General features: G+C 28.4%; 1 protein-coding gene across 5 annotated transcripts in view; it reads right to left on the minus strand.

The window, feature by feature from the left end:
• Nucleotides 1-262: 262 nt before the first annotated feature.
• The window catches only part of LOC113556632 (filamin-A), a 97,524-nt gene continuing 78,032 nt past the window's right edge, over nucleotides 263-19,754 (minus strand). For 4 of the 5 annotated variants that reach the window (XM_026961702.1, XM_026961701.1, XM_026961703.1 and 1 more), the window contains 13 exons: nucleotides 10,826-10,966; nucleotides 9,183-9,311; nucleotides 8,052-8,225; nucleotides 7,741-7,905; nucleotides 7,470-7,673; nucleotides 6,370-6,651; nucleotides 5,751-5,915; nucleotides 5,445-5,684; nucleotides 2,717-2,910; nucleotides 2,297-2,522; nucleotides 1,539-1,754; nucleotides 1,190-1,399; nucleotides 263-780 (listed from right to left, as the gene is read on the minus strand). In XM_026961702.1, coding sequence (XP_026817503.1) covers nucleotides 596-780; nucleotides 1,190-1,399; nucleotides 1,539-1,754; nucleotides 2,297-2,522; nucleotides 2,717-2,910; nucleotides 5,445-5,684; nucleotides 5,751-5,915; nucleotides 6,370-6,651; nucleotides 7,470-7,673; nucleotides 7,741-7,905; nucleotides 8,052-8,225; nucleotides 9,183-9,311; nucleotides 10,826-10,966 — 2,531 coding nt within the window. In that variant the 3' untranslated portion in view covers nucleotides 263-595. Of the gene's footprint in view, nucleotides 781-1,189; nucleotides 1,400-1,538; nucleotides 1,755-2,296; nucleotides 2,523-2,716; nucleotides 2,911-5,444; nucleotides 5,685-5,750; nucleotides 5,916-6,369; nucleotides 6,652-7,469; nucleotides 7,674-7,740; nucleotides 7,906-8,051; nucleotides 8,226-9,182; nucleotides 9,312-10,825; nucleotides 10,967-14,436; nucleotides 14,832-19,754 lie in introns of those variants that run through there. The other variant, XM_026961704.1, reaches the window with a different exon arrangement.

Raw genomic sequence — 19,754 nt, forward strand, 5'->3', positions numbered from 1 at the left:
GTTGTTTAATAATTGGTTAGACGACGAATGCTATTATAACTATTTCGAAGTAGGTATATATTAATATTAGATAATTATGTTTCGGGCAAATCAATATTAAATCTTACGGAACGTTTCGTTGAACACTAACTTATTACAATGTTGTATAATAATAATAATATATTGTTTAATAATATAATATAAATAAATAAAATGATTAATATTCTGACTAATGAACATTATAATATAGTCTCGATGAGTATAGTATATAAAATAAATAAGATAAGATTCGAAATTCGAATGAACGTAAATAATTATTTGCTAAAACTAATGAAAGTGTTTTTTTTTTCTTTTTTTGTAAACAAGTTTTAAATGATAATATTAAGTCGGAAGCTAACTATAATAAATTGCAGCAAATAAATCTGGTAGAACCATAATTTTATTCCGACGGACGGACACCTGTTTCTTGTTTCTTCTTATTTGTGATTATGGTGATGATAATGATATGAGTTCACCTGTCCATATCATAGATTGATTAGATCGACGTCTTCTAGTTCCGAACCATTTGTTGTTGTTTTTTTTTGTATTTTTTTTTGTTTTTATTTTTTCTTTAAATTTAGGTTTCGATTTTGAACGGTGAGCCAGGTATGTGATCATCGCCCCACTTGACCAGTAGAATGTATTCACCACGTTCTCGGACGATATAGCTCACTTGGAAATTATTCTGTTTCATGTGTTTGATAAATATCTCCTCACACGGTCCCTTAGGTCCATAGATACCAACGAATAACATATTGTTGCCTGTGAAACAAAAGCATGACACATTTTAGTAGATTAAACAATTAAATATACGTATGAAATAATATTATATCAATTATAAATGAGAAAAACCATTTCAAATCTAATGAAATAACAAAAAATTAATTTATTCTATCTTATTATATTATATGAGTACGAGTAAACATTGTCATTAGTCAAATAATTATTAGATAATCTGACCGTTCATCATAATATTATTTACATAATATAGTATTTTAATATCTTAATGTCTGGAGATAAAAATTTAGTTGATTTGGGAACGTAAAGCCCTTTCTCTTTGGGCAACTGAGATTCAAAATGTCTATTTATATACGATTTCGCTTAAGTCATACATTATATTGGACTACATATTTCCGATATAATATACATTCAACTATACATGGTTACTTACCGGCATCAGTAGCGCTTATGCTGAATAGATTTTGTTTTCCCACGTATGCTTTCTTCAAGCCCATTCCTTTGCTTGTGACAAGTGTGGCGTTCGACTTGAAGTGCGGTAGAACGACACCGGATCCACCCTTGTGACCTTTAGACACTTTGTGTACGGTTTCCACTACCACCGAGCTTGTTTCTTGTGGGCCGCGTTCAGCCAAATCCTCGCCTGAAAAGCGGTCAAACATTATTTTAACTGTTTCAATAAAAATGTTCTAATTTTTGTTTAAAATAATATTGCATTAGTTACAGTCTTATCGTTAATAATATGTTTCAATATAACTTTAATCGTATTACACATCACGTACCAGTACAAGTGACTTTGAACGGCGAACCGACAATATGATATCCGTTGTATTTCAAACTGATATAATATTCGCCTGGCACCAGCGGCGTATATCTGACTTTGTAGCCTTCTTCGACTTCGGTACAGTCCATAGAAACCTTACTTGGTCCGTCTATGGTCACAGCCAATGTACCGGCACCTGCGTTGCAAGTGTCCACAATGAAATCTGTCTTGTGTCCTAAAACATTTACCAATAATGAGTTTAACGAATTGCGACCAATTTTTCATACATATATATATATATATATTAATTTTCTCTTACAATTGAATTAATAATTTTTTTTAAAAAGCAAGCAGATAATGCGAAACAATGTTCTCGGAAAAAAATAATACTTTGTGAAAATAAAAATAAAAACGTCTCTATAAAACTAATATAATACACATTCCATTCAGATTCTAAAACAATTTAACTGCCTATCATCATATTTTATAAATTTTTGAAGAGCATGATAAATCCATGAAATATTTCAATTAACAGTCGTAAAAAGAGTTTGTTTTAAAAATATCGTCGATTTTTTTACTATGTTAATCTTTATCATTATTGTATTTTCAATTTTGTTGTCGGAAAAATCAAAAAAAAAGTCAACGAAAAGTAAAAGGAAATTTCGATTTTCAAACTAAAATTAATTATATTACGATGCTTTTGCCCTAATGTGAGACTAATGACGTATTTATTGTCGGGTATTATAGGTTATTTATTATATATATATGATAAAATACCTGTCTTGACGTCTCCCAAACCATTGCCAGTGGCATGCACGGCAGCTGGGTCAGCGTCTCCTTTGCCAACCTTTAGGCGGTACGGCGATCCTGGAATGTGAACCCCGTTGAATTTGACGTGTATATTGTGAACGCCATTATCGCGGGGCATGAAACGAACAGAGTACTCGTCTTGATCGATTGATTGGATGAAACAGTCGTCTTCGGTTCCGGACGGCGACACCACCTGCAAAATAACGATCACGACAATTATTTCAGTCCGTTACAATATTATGATAATCACGTAACAGCGGCGTCGGTAAAAATCAGAAATATAAATATTTTAAACGCCTAATAACTATTATTATAATATCGATTCTTCGATGATCTAGTGAATAATTATAATACATAATAATTAATAATATTATGATTCGTAAATACCTTCGCATCGAGTTGGCCGACAGCGCCGTTTTTGCGAACAATGAATTGTGCGGGGTAATCGGCTTGGACTCCCGATGTCGGGAATTGCGCCACTTCAAGTTTGTGTGCGTCACCCATTGCTGGCGATATGAACAGCTTGTACGGCGAGTCAGGTATGTGCTGGTCATTAAACTTAATGCCAATTCGGTATTCTCCTGTAGAAAAGAAAAAATATTTTGAATATTTGTTTTATGAAGTGACATAATTACAATAAATGCATTTATTATCCTGACTTCAACGAATTATAGCTGCAGAAAGTGTTCATAAAATGTCCCATACAAATTCAATGTTTTTGTAATTATATTTTACTACATGTGGTGATTTTATTTTTTTGAAATTTCAATTATACGAACTAGTAATGCTATAACTTATAATATTTTATTTTATTCATTTCCCTTATACCTACATTATAATAGTGTAGTCTACAAGTTTAACTCGGTACTTCTACAATCGAAACTAGAAAACTAAATAGTTTTAATATTATTCAAATTTTATCAACTAATTTAACTGACATTTTGATTTAATCACTTTAAATTGATCTAAATATATTATTATAGATAATTCATTATGTTGTGCGATTAAACATGAATATAAAAATATTGACATTAATAGATTAATATTAAATTACCTATATATTTAATATTACATTCCATTAGTAGGTATCAACATTTGTATTTTATTTAATATTGTAAGTTTTAACATCCTAAAATTTAATAAATAAAGTCTATAATTCGTTAATAATAATAAAAAAGTGATACTAATAATTATATTACAATTAGAAAAAATTGTATTGTACCTACTTCATTCTTAATGTAATTTTTACTTTTTAATTTTAAATGAAATTTTCTATATTTTGAATATCTTAGAAAAGTTTTACGAATTAAGAAATCAGATAGGAACCAAATATTAATTATAGTTCAGGGGTGGCCAACATGACTATGTACGTGATTCACATGTATAAATGCAATTATATCAAGAGCCAAATTATCTAATCTGTACTTTTATACCACAAAATTAGCTAATATCCAATAAATATATCAAATTACGAAATATGAAATTATAAAATAATAATAGTAATGAAAATATTTTTTTTTTATAAATGTATGCAAAAAAAAAAAATTAAAATTTTTGTAAATAAGACCACGAGCCACATACGTCGATGAAGAGAGCCGCATGTGGCTCACTAGCCTCAATTTGGCCACCCTTGTTATAGTTAATTATATACGTACAATTATTGCATGTGATTTTATTATCTTATATGGGCAATTTACTTAGTAGGTCTTACTACAATGTTTTAATTTAGTAATATAATTATTGTTCAAATTAGTATCGTCTATTAATCGAAATTCAAACTTAAAAACAAGTATAATATTATTACTTATTAACTATTATTACACTAATTTTTAATTTTATATAAAAAATTTATAAAGGACAATTTTCTTTAGTATTTTAAAAGTTTAATAATTTAAATACTACTATTAAAGTTCTTGTTTGAGAACTTTTCTCAGTAAATAAATATATTGAATATCGAATGTTTGAATCGGATGCAACAATTGTAGATACTTTTTTATGTAGATTGGACAAAGATCATATTTTAATGCACTTTCAAACTTTCGTATACATGTCAACATAAGTCACTACAGTATTTATAATGCTTCAGACGCGTTTTTTAATAAAATAAATAAATAAAATGCACAACTTGGATTTGTTTATAAAGTATTGGATCATTTGGACTAAAAACACCGTTAAATGGGTTTAACGATTGAAATTTATTTCTGTAAATACTACTTAATGCTTCTCCTATTTCAACTCCATACATTTTTAGACCACATAATATGTAATTTGGAGTCCATGGCAGAGTACCAAGTCATAAATCCATTACAATTTGCATTAACGTTTATATTAATTGGAGTGCAACAGTAAAAATATAACAATTCAATCGACATAATTTATAACATTAGTAATTAACGAGAAAATAGTATATCTAATTATTTTTATTTTAATAAATATTATAAATTATTTTTGTGAAAATTATGTATAGCTTGTATAGAAGTTACGAGTCTTATGCGAATGACCCATAATTTTATTTAGAATAATTGTAAAAAATACTTATATTAGAATTGGTTTAAACAAATATGTTAAAACTATAAAAAAAATATTCCTCTTTATGTTTTTTTTTATATTCCAAAATTAAAAACGTAATTCACTTGAAAACATAAATAGTTTGAAACCTTTAGTCGTTATTGAAGTTAATAAAATGGGTCCATGATAAATAATGTAATTAATTATTTAAAAATAATATTAGTGAACGCAAAATATTGATTATGTATAAAATATACCGAAAACAGCTGTTTGTAACGATTTGTATCTGTATCAAAAGTACAAAATTTTTTTCTTTTTAAGTTATTTTATATTTTAAAACTAATTTATTTTTAAAATTGACTTGAATTTTTCAATCATTTTATTTCAGACCAAAGTATTCTTTTTTTTTTTGAATTTCTCTCCGCTTTTTTCTCATTATTGTTATTTGAATATAAAATAATACATATTTATGGATCTAATATCAAAGTGAAAAAATTATTCAATACCTAATCTTTCGATAAATTCAAACTTCCTTTCACAAGTCGTTTTCGATAAATATAGCATGATATACAAAAATAAATATTTTTAGTGAAACTAATCGACGAACCTGGTTCACCTACGACGTAACTGACATAACATGAGCCATCCTTGCGGTCTTTGAAATCAATTTCTGCCTTGCTAGGACCTTCGACTGATATGGCTAATGAGCCCGGTCCGGCTTCCCTAGTCCAAACGTTAAATTCACACGGTTGCCCTTGTTCACCGCGTTCTAGACCAGAACCTCCAGCATGTACACGATGAGCTCCACCATCGCTCAAAGGACCGACGGTAAATTGGAATGGCGATCCTGCAATACGATAAACGGTCAACATCGATCAAATCGTAAATTACAGCGATCGCAATTAACACTTACCGGGTATGTGGACTTCCTTATACCGGACCGACACCGTGTGTACGCCCAATTCTTTCGGTACAAAATGAACGGCATAGAGTCCATCTTCGATTTCGTTGATTTCGGCATCTTCCGTGATGCCACCAGGTGATGTCACAGTCGACGATAAATCATATGGCAACACACCTACAATGTACGGGTAAATCAGTTGTATTTTAAAAAGCAAAGCTAGAGACAGACAACTTACATATACAATAATATACATAATATATAATAATTATAAGCAAAAACTTTTAATCACAAAAAGATGTTTAAATTAATAATTTATTTATTTAATATTTTAACACTTACATGTGGTAAAGATACAGTGAACATTATTATTGATTAATGGAAATTGATAGAAAATGTATAATTATTCATAATTATTTTGAAATAAACACTTAATATCAAGTTTTTTGATTAAGCAACACTTTACACGCCACTAATCTATATTTATGTAGAACCAATCTCATTAGTGAATAACGCACTGTAGAGCATGTCAAGACATTTTGGATCTTTGAAATTAGAGTATGTCTTACAAAGAAAAAAATTCCAAAAGCTATAAAAATTCTAAAGAAACATAATATATGTTATAGCTTACCCGGCATCTTGAACGTAAGTTTGCAGTTGCTGCCCACCTCGGTAAGAGGTACGGCTTCCCGCCTCCGTTCGATTTTCTCACGCTGGCAGTTGCTTCCTTCTCCAGTAACTTTAACGGTGAACGGTGAGCCATCGACGTGATGGTCGGCGAATTTCAAATTCACGATATAGTATCCTGGTTCTGTTGGCCTGTACGATATGTTCAATGTACCGTCTTCGTTGTCCTTACATTGGATCTCTGCTTTGCTAGGACCTTCGATGGAAAGCGATAATCCACCATAACCTATACATAATAAACGATACGGTTATATAATATTATTATACAGACAATATACAAATAATTAAATCTAGAACAATACAATGAAATGAATAAATTAAGTATTATTAAGTTTAAATGAAAAAAAAATATAAAAATATTTTAGTGAACAATTCCGTATAAATTATATTAAACGTTAAATATCACATTTTTTTAATGCTTGCATTAAGTATTTGGAATTATTCAAAATCATTTCAATTGTTTTGTAATGATTTAAAAATAGCAATAAATATACACAGAAACTGATTTTGATTATGGTTATATTATGAATAATTTTATGTAAAGGTTACTTATATAAATATATAAATATATAATATACAACACATACACAATTTTTTTTATTATTTCTTTTTTTCTTTTATGTAATTTGAACTAATTATTATAAAACTGGAATGTTTTATTGTAATTTAAATATGTATTTCAGTAAAAGTTATTTTTTAATTACGATTATAAAATAATTAAAGGCATAATCAATTTATGTTTTATTAATTCCTAGTAAATAAAAGTAATAATTTTCAAAACGCGTAAAAAATTTTTTACAGGTAACGTTTTTGTTTAAACGAATTTATCGGCTCAATAATAATAATGTAAAACGTATAAATATAATTTACTTATTACAAATGATAGTATATTTTGTGTTTGTTTTTGTTATTTTGATTTTGATTTTGAAATAATGAAGAATAAATATTGTAAACGAGTTTTAAACACAAGAACTAAACATGTACTATTATATTATAATACTATTATGTTATGCAAAATAACATTTAATCATAAACATCACTCACCGGCGCTTCTTGTATCCACTGTGAACAAATTCTCAATATGTGTTTTGCCTTCTTTCAACCCGTTGCCAGTAACTTTAACTTTTTTCGCGTCGCCGACTTCTCGCTCGCCTACAGTGATTTTAAATGGCGAGTTGACGATGTGCTGGCCCATTCTTTTCACAGACACAACGTGTTGGCCGATTTCTCTCGGCGTGAACGATATACCTGGAAACGTAAACGTGTAAGTGTAAAACGGGTTCACTGTGAGTCTCGAGACCAGTAAATGGCGTACCTAAGTTTCCGTTTGGCAGGCGTTTCAAGAAACAAGGTTCTTCGAGACCACTCGGCGCTTGGATCGATGCGTTCAACAGCCGGAAGTCCTTGTCAAGCACTTTGCCGGGCAACGATACCTCGCTGCACGAGCCCACAGATATCTGGTTTCTCTTTCGGCCTTCGCCTGTAAGTACACAAAAATAAAAATATTTATTTTAAAGTACATCTTATAATATATATTTAAGCGGTACAATGGAGATATAATAAGCATATATGCGCAACTGAACGCGTATTCTATGGATCATGTCCTGTTCAAAGGACACTACGAACCTGTGACTTTTGAATTGTATGGGCTTCCTTTGATGTGCTTGTCACCAAACTTGACAGAAATCCTGTACTCGCCGGGCGCTGTCGGCAGGTACGTGACGGACACTGTGCCATCTTTGTTATCGTGACAACTGATGTCAGCCTTGCTGGGACCTTCCACGGCCAACGAAAGCCCACCTGTAATAAACGGAAAGACAATTAAATCAATGCATGTTTTGTGGATCTGTAGTTAATTTATCGGTTTAGTGAAATACAAGTAACATAGGTAACTACAATGCTATAACACTAAAATCAAATTTCTGGTGGAAAAGTTTAGAAGTTTTTTAATAAATTACACGCTTATATTTTTTACGTTTAAATAAATATTATTTTCTAACTTTTAAAGAATTTTAGGTATTAAGTTCGATATATTCCCCGTGAAACAGTTTTGGATATCTATATAACTAAAAAATTTTTTAGGTACATATTGAAAAAGATTGATAAGTATTTCAAATAATAGGTTTTCATTCATTTTCTCCAAAATTATTTATTATATACCTATACATAAGTAGATAGGTACCTATGCAAATAATTTTACAAAATGTTGCTTAAATTTTACGTCACAAATTTTAATATTTTAATAATTATATATTATTATATTAATCATTAGTTCAGCAGTGAATTTAATGCCATAAAAAATCTTAAAAATGTAATTGAATATTGATATAAAATGCATTAAAAAATAAAAATTCAAAACATTTTATTATCTACCAAATTGTATTGAAAAGAAAATGTCTATAGTTTTAGACGTTTTATTTATTTTATATAGCTTATAAAAAAAAGAAAAAAATTTTTTTTCAGGTGGGTCTTTAAAAAAAATTAAATTAGGCATGTAGGAATAAATATTAAAAAGTATTTATGATATAAAAATATTTTTAAAACAAAAATTAATAAACAATTTATAAAATGTGTGTAAATTGTTTAAATTGACAAAAAGTTTAAAAAATATTGGGAAAAAAATGGAATTAACAAAGAAACAAAGACCTAAACAATAAAGCAATTTAAAAAAATTTAAAATAAAAGATTTAGTATTGAATCTGTTGGTGTCTAATTCAAACTTCTTAAGACAACTATTATTAATGATGATGTACGCACCGGCTCCGGCTCCTTTCGTGTATATGGTGAAGTCCGACGGTTCTCCGCTGACGCCGTGTGTGAGTCCCGGTCCATACGCTGTTATGTGTCCACTAGTGATCGAGTCGACATGGAATTTGAACGGCGAACCTGTTTGATAGTAAAAACGTTTATTGTATAATTACTATTTGATTTGCTCACTGCTCATATTTTAAATATTTTCCGCGAACAGCCGTATCTTACGAATAAAATATGACATTTTAAGATCGACCGTTTTTGCAATGATGATGTTTAAAAATATTATTTATTATTTTTATTTTATTGAAAAAACTAGACGTTAATATTACAATATTTTTGGTGATCTCTTTCGTACCTACTATTGTACCATTGTAGTTTGATAATAAATACCTGGTATGAATTAATCGTAAGAATAAAAACAAAGTGGGTGTAATCTATTTTTTGTTCGAACATCATAAACAATATAAAACAAATTTTCAATTGCATTTACAAATAAAATAAAATTATGAAAATAATAATTATGTAGGTATTAATTACACTATTATTCTTGACCATTAGAAAGGAAATATGATAAAAACTATTTCTGATTATAATTACATTTTTTTTCTTGTTATTTAGAGATCTACACACTCTTACACAATCAAGTTGAAAGGACAGAAAAATCATAAAAAATATAAAAAAATTGGCTGCCACATGTTTTTAGTTTTTATGTTCAATTTGTGATGACACAGATGAATTCTAAAAAGTTTTCTTTTTTTTTATGATCGTGTATGAGTACATTATAGTGACTATATTGCCAGTATATTGGCCTCTACAGTCAAAAACTTAACACGCTAAATAAATCGTCCAATTTAATACTTAAGTGATTTCAGAAAAACATGTTTTTCAACATTTTTCTTGTACATAAAATGGTTACAAATACGAGGTTGTATAATATACGTTTTGCGATAAAAATAAACTAAATTAGTTAAGATTTCATAATAAATTATAGGTTATTTTTATAATATAATATTCACATCTGAGTTCCATAAATACATGTAAAATAATACTCAGGTGGAAAATGTTGATTTTAATTAGATCCATCGTATATTCTAAAATTACGATTTATTGTATACGATATATATTTTTTTTAAATGACACTTCTGATATTCAAAAGCGAACCTTAAAAATTGGCAACGAGCACTACAGCATCTTTTTCCCAAATAACACTAAAATTAAGCCATGAAAGTCTGATGTATAATAGTGTATACATGATAATTATTGCGATCGGATAGAGAATACTAAGTTTATTTTCGTTCGCGGAGAGTGATCATTATAATAAAAACTAATGACGTAAAGTGTAGGGGACGTTGGTTATAATTCTCTGCAAGAATCTTACGTGTATATTATTATATATACATTTTTTTTTAAAGTTTTGTCATACAATATTATGCGTAATGTATTTTTGTATGAAATCGAAATAGAATTCAAAACCGTCAGCTGAGCGAATAAATTTTTAGGAATACATCTAAAATTGTATTTTTTTTTTTATATATTATTAAAATGTTTTCAAAATCCACACAATAGTACTACAGACGCTTTTAACTATATTATCTATGCGTTTGTATGATGACAATAATACGTTTGCAACGGGTAAAAGTATTTACCTTGAACGTTTTCTCCATTGTACTTAACGAATAACTCGTGCAAGCCTTCTTCCTTGGGATCATATTTAAGTGAGACAGTTCCATCGTGATTATCCTCGACGGACGGTTGATCTCGTTTACCACTCGGCATCGTAATATCAGCTGAAAGCAAAAAATTAAATTGAAAATAAGTTAAGATTTTAAGCTTTTCATTTTCAAATATAAATATATGTATTTTTAAATACTAACTGATATTAAAAATAGACTAAAATATTAAATCTTAACTAAATAAAATTCATGTTTGTCGTATTTAAGTACGTATAATGTAGTATGTACTTGAATTTTATATAGATTGAATTATAGTTTCAATAGTTTATTAAAATATACACGAAAAATATCCAAATATAATACTTGTAAGTATTATAGGTGCACATAGAGGGCGATGTATCAATTATATTTACCACACCTTGTTTTTTCAATTATAATGAAGTTCTTATTTTTGAAAATATGTTTAAAATATTTGAATATTTAAATATAATTTAAGTTCATATTTTCAAACTTTTGAATTTTTTGCTCTATTTAAGAAGTGTCTTTTGACAAAACAATGTTTTTCACATAAAAACCACATTTTGTATTTTAGATTATTTAATCAATAACTTTTTGAAAATTGTAACGTATCTATATATTAATAAAAATTCGAATAAATAGTCTTTCAATCATTAAAATGTTTATTTTAAAAAAAGTTTTACGAAATTCTAAAATATATATTATTGTTAATGTTGTTATAATATTTATTATACTTGGACCGTTTTTATACATTTTAAATATTACTATAAATTAATATAAATTAACATCATTTTTAAATTACTATATTTTTTAAACGTATTATTATAGACCTATTATCCTTAGAATATACAATTAAATAACACAAAACTAATCGTTTGAATTTTGAATTTGATACGACAACATTTTTCAAAACAATTTTCCGCTAAATAATTTACAGTAGAAAGGAGCAATTTTTATTTGCAAACGGAAATTCCACAGGAAAAACCTTATAAATTATAATTAGATAATTACTGAAAAAAAAATTAAGAATTTGGAAATATGATCTCCAAGTATATTTAAAAATAATGAAAATTATATTTTGAATAATCGAAGAAGAAAAAAAACGCGTTGAGCATGTTTGGTGAATCATCTTGTATCTATTAGTTATTTGTATATTTTAAATTCAATTTTTTTTTTTTTAATTTCCTTTCAATGATTAATGAAAAATTTAAATTATTTTGAATTAAATTTCATTATGTAGTTCATCTAATGAATATTATCCATGTAAGTATATTATCTATTTATTTTCTATAATATGTTTTAATATTATATTGTTAGATATTTAGGGAAGAAATATTCACTTTAAGTTTTAAAACAAAAAATTGTTGGGGTTTTTTTTTTGTTAGTTTTGTGAACAAACTTTGACACTTTATATTTTATATGTTAAGTGTGGAATTGACAAATAACTCCATACTAATATGTCAACATTAGACGCGTGATTATTTTATTTTTAGGTTTGTCAGCACTTACATATTGCAGACAAAAGTGTGTTTTTATTAAAAAATAGTATGTTTCACATGATTCATTGATTAATGTGAATATCTTATGATTTTACTGGCATAATTCGATTTTACTGTATAATAATATAGCCAAAGTTGGCGTATAGGCGATTGATCGATGATGTGAACACCACAAATTTTGTGCGATAATAATATAATAACCGATCTCTAATCTCTATAGGCCAGTGGAAAACGATGTTGATTGTTAACAGCTAAATGTCTAAAATCTGTCGAAAAAAAAAATTTTCGAATACTGTCGTGTCAATATTTATAATTTTAACATAAACAAATATAATATATTGTGATTTAGACATAGCGTTGTTCGCGATAATGTTCAGGTATTAATTAGGCGATGAATAAGTTTCAAATAGCTACGTGAAAATAAAACGTTTTCCTGTGGTCGATCACTAGGGGATTAAGTATAGGTGTCTTAACTTATAATAATCTAACCAAACAGAATATGGTAATAAAACATTTTCATTAAAAAATCATTTATTTCAAATAATTATTACCAATAAATAATAATAGAGGTTAGGTCTAACACATTCGTTTTTAGAAATATGTCTTTCGAACTTCGTAATTATCCCTCAAATAATAAATTTTATTGTACCATACTATTTAGTATAATATACCAAATACAGAATATAAAGTATAAAGATGATTTGTCAAATCTATAGTATATTTTATTGTATGATTTTTATGTTATATGACTCTTACAATGCATGTCAGAAATACAATACGTTTATGCGTAGAATTAAAAAACAATTGTTTTTACCATGTACCAAAAAGAAAATACCTAAATAAAAGTTTATTATCAACAAACTTAATTTTTTTTATTATCAGGCAAATACTACATTAGTTATTTTCAAAAAAAAAAACAGCTTCAACTATTTAAAAATTTGCATATTATATTTCATGTACGATAGTTATATTATAGAACTTTAAATTGCAAAAAATGTATAACAAAAATTTAACAGCAAAAGCTTCCAATGTGTTTCAATCAGAAACAAAAACAAAACGAAAAAATCGAGAGTGAGAAATGCAACAAAATGTTGCATCGAACAAAAAAAAAACAATATTTTAAAAGTCGGGATTATACACGAATCCGCAGTCTGTACAAGTGATAATAATATGACACTTTGATTACAACGCGTACACAACAACAATTATAACGAAATAACTATGTTTAAACGTCCAAAGAGCACAATTTAGCATGAGTCGTTGTATTGGTTAAATTGCAATTTAACTGCAGTTAAAACACACAATATGACGTGACCGATTCTGAAATATCCCGACGATTTTATTAACTTGAATATTATTATAAATTGTCGAAAGTGCATTATCATCGGGTGCATCGATTATTGTACTCAGTCTTGTAACGACCATGTTTAATTAAAAAAAAAAAAAAAACGTGTCGGGCCAAAAATTGCTCTTACTCGGCCATTCGCATTGTCGGATCCCGTCGCCACATACGAAATCGGACGTGACTCAGATGACATTACGAAATCGCGTCGCAATCATGTATAGGTACGCGTATATTATTCGTCACGATCGTAATCGCCTGACAACTATTAATGGTTTCGACGCGTGCACGTATCGCCGTCTGCACAGCAGGCCGACAGCCAAACCGTCAGGTAATTTATTAAAAAAAAAACACTTTTTTTCACAGCCATCATTTGTCAATATTCTTAAAAATTGATCACTTTATGAAGTTGAAGAAAATCAATGACATAATCGTCGACCCGAGACCCCGAAAAACAAGCTCAGCCTCGAGACTCAACCACCGCACAGGGGGTGCAGTTAAAACACACAATACGACGTGACCGATTCTGAAACGTCCCAACGAGAGGCACTCCCTCAAAGTCCAGCAATGCATAGCACACGAGTTTACTATTTCGTGCACATGATGGGTAGGTACTGTCTTAATTTCGACTACTGTGCGATGCGTCCGCGTGTCGCGCAAACAAATCGACAAACACAAACGAACCGACGACGACGGGCGCAAATGCCGCGATGACGCGATTATACCTTTTTTGGTGTTGACGTAGTAAAACGTCAAAAAGGTGATTTCGGATTGGTCGTCGTCGGTACCGTTACACGCGCTCTCAGACCCCACGTCGTCGCCGCCGCCCTCGTCGTCCCCGGACGGGCCAGGCCGCCGGTTCACACGGTCGTAGCCCCGGGACAGGTGCATCACGGCCGCGGCGCACGCGTCCACTTCGCTGACGGTCAGGCACTTGAGGTACGACCGGTAAGCGGTAGCCAGGTACGTCCACGTGGCCTCCTCCACGGGCAGCTCGAAGTGGAACAGGTACACCATGTCGTCGGTGTAATATAATGTTGTAACGGCGAAGCGACGACGGTACTCGATATTATAATAATACGCTATATATATATATATAAACGCGCGGTACAGGGCGACGATGGTGACGGAAATGTCCGCGAAGCGTGTAAAAGCGTGTCCGCGGTGCGACTGATATCTGGACCGGATTATCGCCTTATCTCGAAGGATCGGCCGGCACATCAAAAGGAGGGTCACACCGGGGAATTCGGCGGGCCAAAAGCCAATAGCGGCCGCGGCGGCGGGTTATTAATTTAAATTTATTATTATTTTTTTTTCGGTGCAAAAAACAACGAGGAAAAAAGGAAAAACAGGAGAGGGGGTCGCGGTCGACATATTAATAGGGATAATTGCGTATATCGTAATGCACACGCACACCTATGTGACATTAATATAATAATATGTCGTGTGCCCCGGCGAAAGTGGTCTAATTTTAAAACGATGTCGCCTCGAAAAGACTTAGAGAGAGAGAGAGAGAGAGAGAAACAGAGTTTTTATTTTTCACGTCCGAATGAATACATGACCGGGCGTGTAAAATTTATATTTTTATAATCATAACGATAACGACGACGAAGACGATAAAAATAATAATGATAATTTATATTCGGCAACGCGCACACGCACGATTGTTTAATGACCTGTACGACACGGACATTTGCTGCACGTCCCCCACTTCGAGCTTTCGTAAAAACACGGGGCGATTTGTCGTGCTCCGTTTGTACCGGGGAATTTCATTTTTTGCACCAAAAGCTATACACAAGTTACAAGTAGTTATTAAGCTGTAGCTTTTAGAGATGTATAGCATGCCCCAACCATCTATTCCTCTCTAATTTAAGTAAATTTCGTAAAACAAAATTGGTGATTGGTTGTGTTTTGTTTGTATACAAAAAGTCATGTTTAAGGAATCACACAAAACTTTTGAGTTGAGTGAGAAACGTGCTAGCATCTTTAATTTTGATATACGTAAATAATTTTAATTTAATTTTAATAATTCTTCGATGGGCGATAACGAAATGGATCAAATAATGTGATGTATTGAAACAAAGGGTATTAGTGTATATAGGTTTACTCAAATTATTTTAAATATTAAACTTGAAATAGCAATTCAATTTACTGTTAAGATGTAAACGATGATTTATTTTCGAAAAGCAGTTTATAGAAAATTTTATTTGGTGATATTAACAAAAAATTTTTAAAAATGTATATATTTCCAATTTTTTTCTAAGATTTTGATAACTTACTTTCCAGAAAAACCTTGTACATTAACAAACGTATAATATATAATTTGTAATACGACCAGTGCAAATGTTTTGAAAATTGTGTTTCATCGAAATAAAAATTAAATCAATGAATATGTTATAATATATTAAATATTTATTTAATATAAAGGTATAATTTATTGTCTTGCACGTCAAATCAAATTACTGCAGAATTGATATACAACAAAATAGATGAAATTCAAATCAACAATGATCTTTGTAAATACTAAAAATATTATTTTTAAGTACATTTTTAACTGTTTGCATTTTTATCGAAAATATAATAATAATGTACAGTAAATAGAATACTCTATTTTGCGCTAATACATAATTGTGTACCGATTCCAAAGTATAGTAAATTTATTGGTTACGGTGGATAAACACATTGGTGTCAGAACAATTGTTTAATAATCGTTGATGTTTTCATCGCTCGTTAAACATTTCTGAGACGTAAAAAATTTAATATACATATAATGAGATAAAAAAATAAAACGGTGACGACAGTGAAGTAAAAAAAAAAAATACCTAAGCATTACGCTCGAAAACCGCAATTATCATAACGTCATATTGGTCATATGGATGCCAAATCTCAGAGCGGAACAAATAACGGAACACCCAAGTGTTGGGACAATATAACAATAATTGAATCACCGCGACAACTGTTCCAAAATGTATACACTTGTTGTTTGTTTTTATTATTAGTTTTTGTTTACGATCGAATGGATTTAGTTTTTAAGGAGCGTCAAACTTAAAGAAAAACACGTTATTATGTGATATAGTTATATAAATCATTTAGCTTAAACATAAAAATAATTTACTCAAGAAATTTTTAGAATTTTCTTTACTATATCTTGAAATTGTTGCTCTTATTAAAGATTATTGTTTGAAAAAAAAAATACCATAGGTATTTTTATGGATATTATGTGTATTGTACCAATACAATATATCGTGTCTTTTGTATACGATAAATCATATAAACATAATATAGATATACTTGCACACAATACAATTAGATAAATAAATAACTCAATGTATGGCCTTTTAATTATTGTTTTGACACATAATTTTGACTATTGAAATAAAGAATAAAAATAACATATAATGTTAAGATAAATTCTTATAAATACAAATTGCTAACTTACTAATTAATAAAATATTATTTGCTTTCTTTTAATTGGTACAAAGATTAATGAACGTATTATGAATGTTTATTCAAAAAATACTTTTTAATTATTTATTGAAAGATTCTGTGTTAAATTACACACTTTGAAGTAAGACATTAAAATTTATTGAGAATTTTATTTGTATATGCTTGTAAATAAATATGAGTTTCAAATAAATTCATAATAATTTATTGAAATAATAGGTCACAACTTTGTTTTAATTATGTCTGTGTAATATTGATTGGTTAAATCTGCTGTTGCCTTAATATAATTTTTCAAATTTTAAAATATGTTTCCTTGTAACAATTTCAAAACTGTGACGTATAGAACATACAATTTTATAATTTTATCCACAAGTCACTTATATGTATAAAAGGCTTTTATTTATTCATCAAAATATGTAGTATTAACTTCTTAATAAATTTAAAATAATTATTAATATACAAAAGAATACCTATAGATAACTCAAAACTAAATTAAAATATTAAAACTTAAATTCATCAATAACAGTGTTAAAATTAAATATATAGGTACCTAAAAAATCTGTTTTATACCTATATAAATATATTGTATATTATTTAAATTGAAAAATAAACTATATTATCAGAAAAGTTATAATATGACAAATAACTATTGATTTATACATTCTACGTTTTTACGCCAATTAAAAATTAGAATAAGGTTTTAAATATTTTTTTAGGGGGCGACTATTTAAGGAATATCTATACAATGTATGTAAATATTGTTAATACAATTTGTATTCGTTAATATTTGTATAAAATTATAACTTTTATTCATCAATATTAAAAATACTTTAGGCATTTTTTGAATGTATTTATTTACATTTAAATGTATTATTAATTACATACGTCCACTATAAAATACTAAACATGATTTTGTCATTTAGTCTATGAGGTTATCATAGTTCAAAAGTAATTCACACTAACGCTAATATAAAAATCATTATTTTTTATTTTTTCTATAATATTATACTTTATTAGGTAATATTAAATAGTTTGCATGAAAAAATATAAATAACATATGTTGTAAAAATAAAATTGTAAGATTTTATGATTTTAATAAAACATATATTTTTTTTGTCACAAAGAAAACATTATTTTTAAAACTATCTCATAAAAAAAGGCAAGAAAAATCCGTTCAGATTAATGATAAATAAAAAAAAATTCTTGGCATAGAATTCAAAGGTAAACACTGAAACGTAGTTCATAACACGCGTATTCTATTAAAATAATAATATAATGTGTATGAAACAATGTTGGGCAAACAATTTAAATGTAAGTATTTGTGAAAAGTACCTACCTACAAACTAATAAAATAATTATACATCACGTTTTGCTAATTGGTTTTTTTTTCATAAACGTAAATAAAATAAATAAAATCTAGTAATCATTAAAATATAAAACATAAATGGCCTGTAATTGTTGTGGGTAGAAGTATTTTTTAACTTATAGGTATTAATAAGACTTATAAGTCGAGTAATAGTAAAAGTGGTAAAATCATATTCATAATATTACGTCAATTCATAAACAAAAAATATTTTAATAATGATGACTTGCTTTGCTTATTTGATTTAACTAAAATTAATAACCAATGTAACATTTGATCTGATACTATTCATAATAATAAAATTAATATTATAAACCGCCTACTCAAGATTGATATCATGACACGTTATTTAATGTTATGTAGTGGCGAGCTACTAGAAATATTTCAAGGCGACCTAATTTAAAAATAATTTTTATATTTTCTATTATTAATTTCATAAAACAGACACAAAATATTATGTATTTATGAAATTGTTTATCGAATTAATCAAAATTAAAATATATTCTAATAATAAATAATTTGAACAAATTAGAAATTTTTTATATAGTTTTATTCAAATCTCTTTGAATAATATTTTGTATTCTCTATTAGGAATTGAATCGTATTACTATGAGAACTTAAGACAAGTTTTAGATTACGAGGTCATTGTGATAATAGTTTTTCATACAATTTGAATCGGATCCAAATAGTATGTATTTGTATGTTCACATCACTTTTTAATGGGGAAATTTTAAAAAATCAATGAGAAATATTCGGTTCAACACTATTTATTTTTTCCGTATAACACAAAATCATAACAATTTTGAAAAAAATGTTTGTTTGAGAATGTAATTTTAAAATAATTTTGTGGTATACAAAAAAATAAATGGTGTTGAAGATATTCCTGCTTAAACTTTTATAACCTCATTGCTAAAAAGTACTGTGAACATACAAATACATACTACTAGTCATACAACCTTATAATTAACAAATTAACCTTAACAAATGTCTATATTATACGGTTACCGATATTTTTCCAGAATCAAAATTCCCGAATGAACTTTTTCCCGATCACCTTTTATTCGAATCGACATTAAAAACGATAGATTATAATAAATATAAAAAATAAAAATTAGTTAATAAAATTAAAAACATAATGATTAATGCTGTAGTGTTATCATTAAATATTTTAAAATCGATAAATTATAATACATACCTAGTTACTATAACTCTTAGTTATAACATTTTTAAATTAAA

This window comes from Rhopalosiphum maidis, chromosome 3 (assembly GCF_003676215.2).
Source record: "Rhopalosiphum maidis isolate BTI-1 chromosome 3, ASM367621v3, whole genome shotgun sequence".
In the NCBI taxonomy this organism is placed as follows: Eukaryota; Metazoa; Arthropoda; class Insecta; order Hemiptera; family Aphididae; genus Rhopalosiphum; species Rhopalosiphum maidis.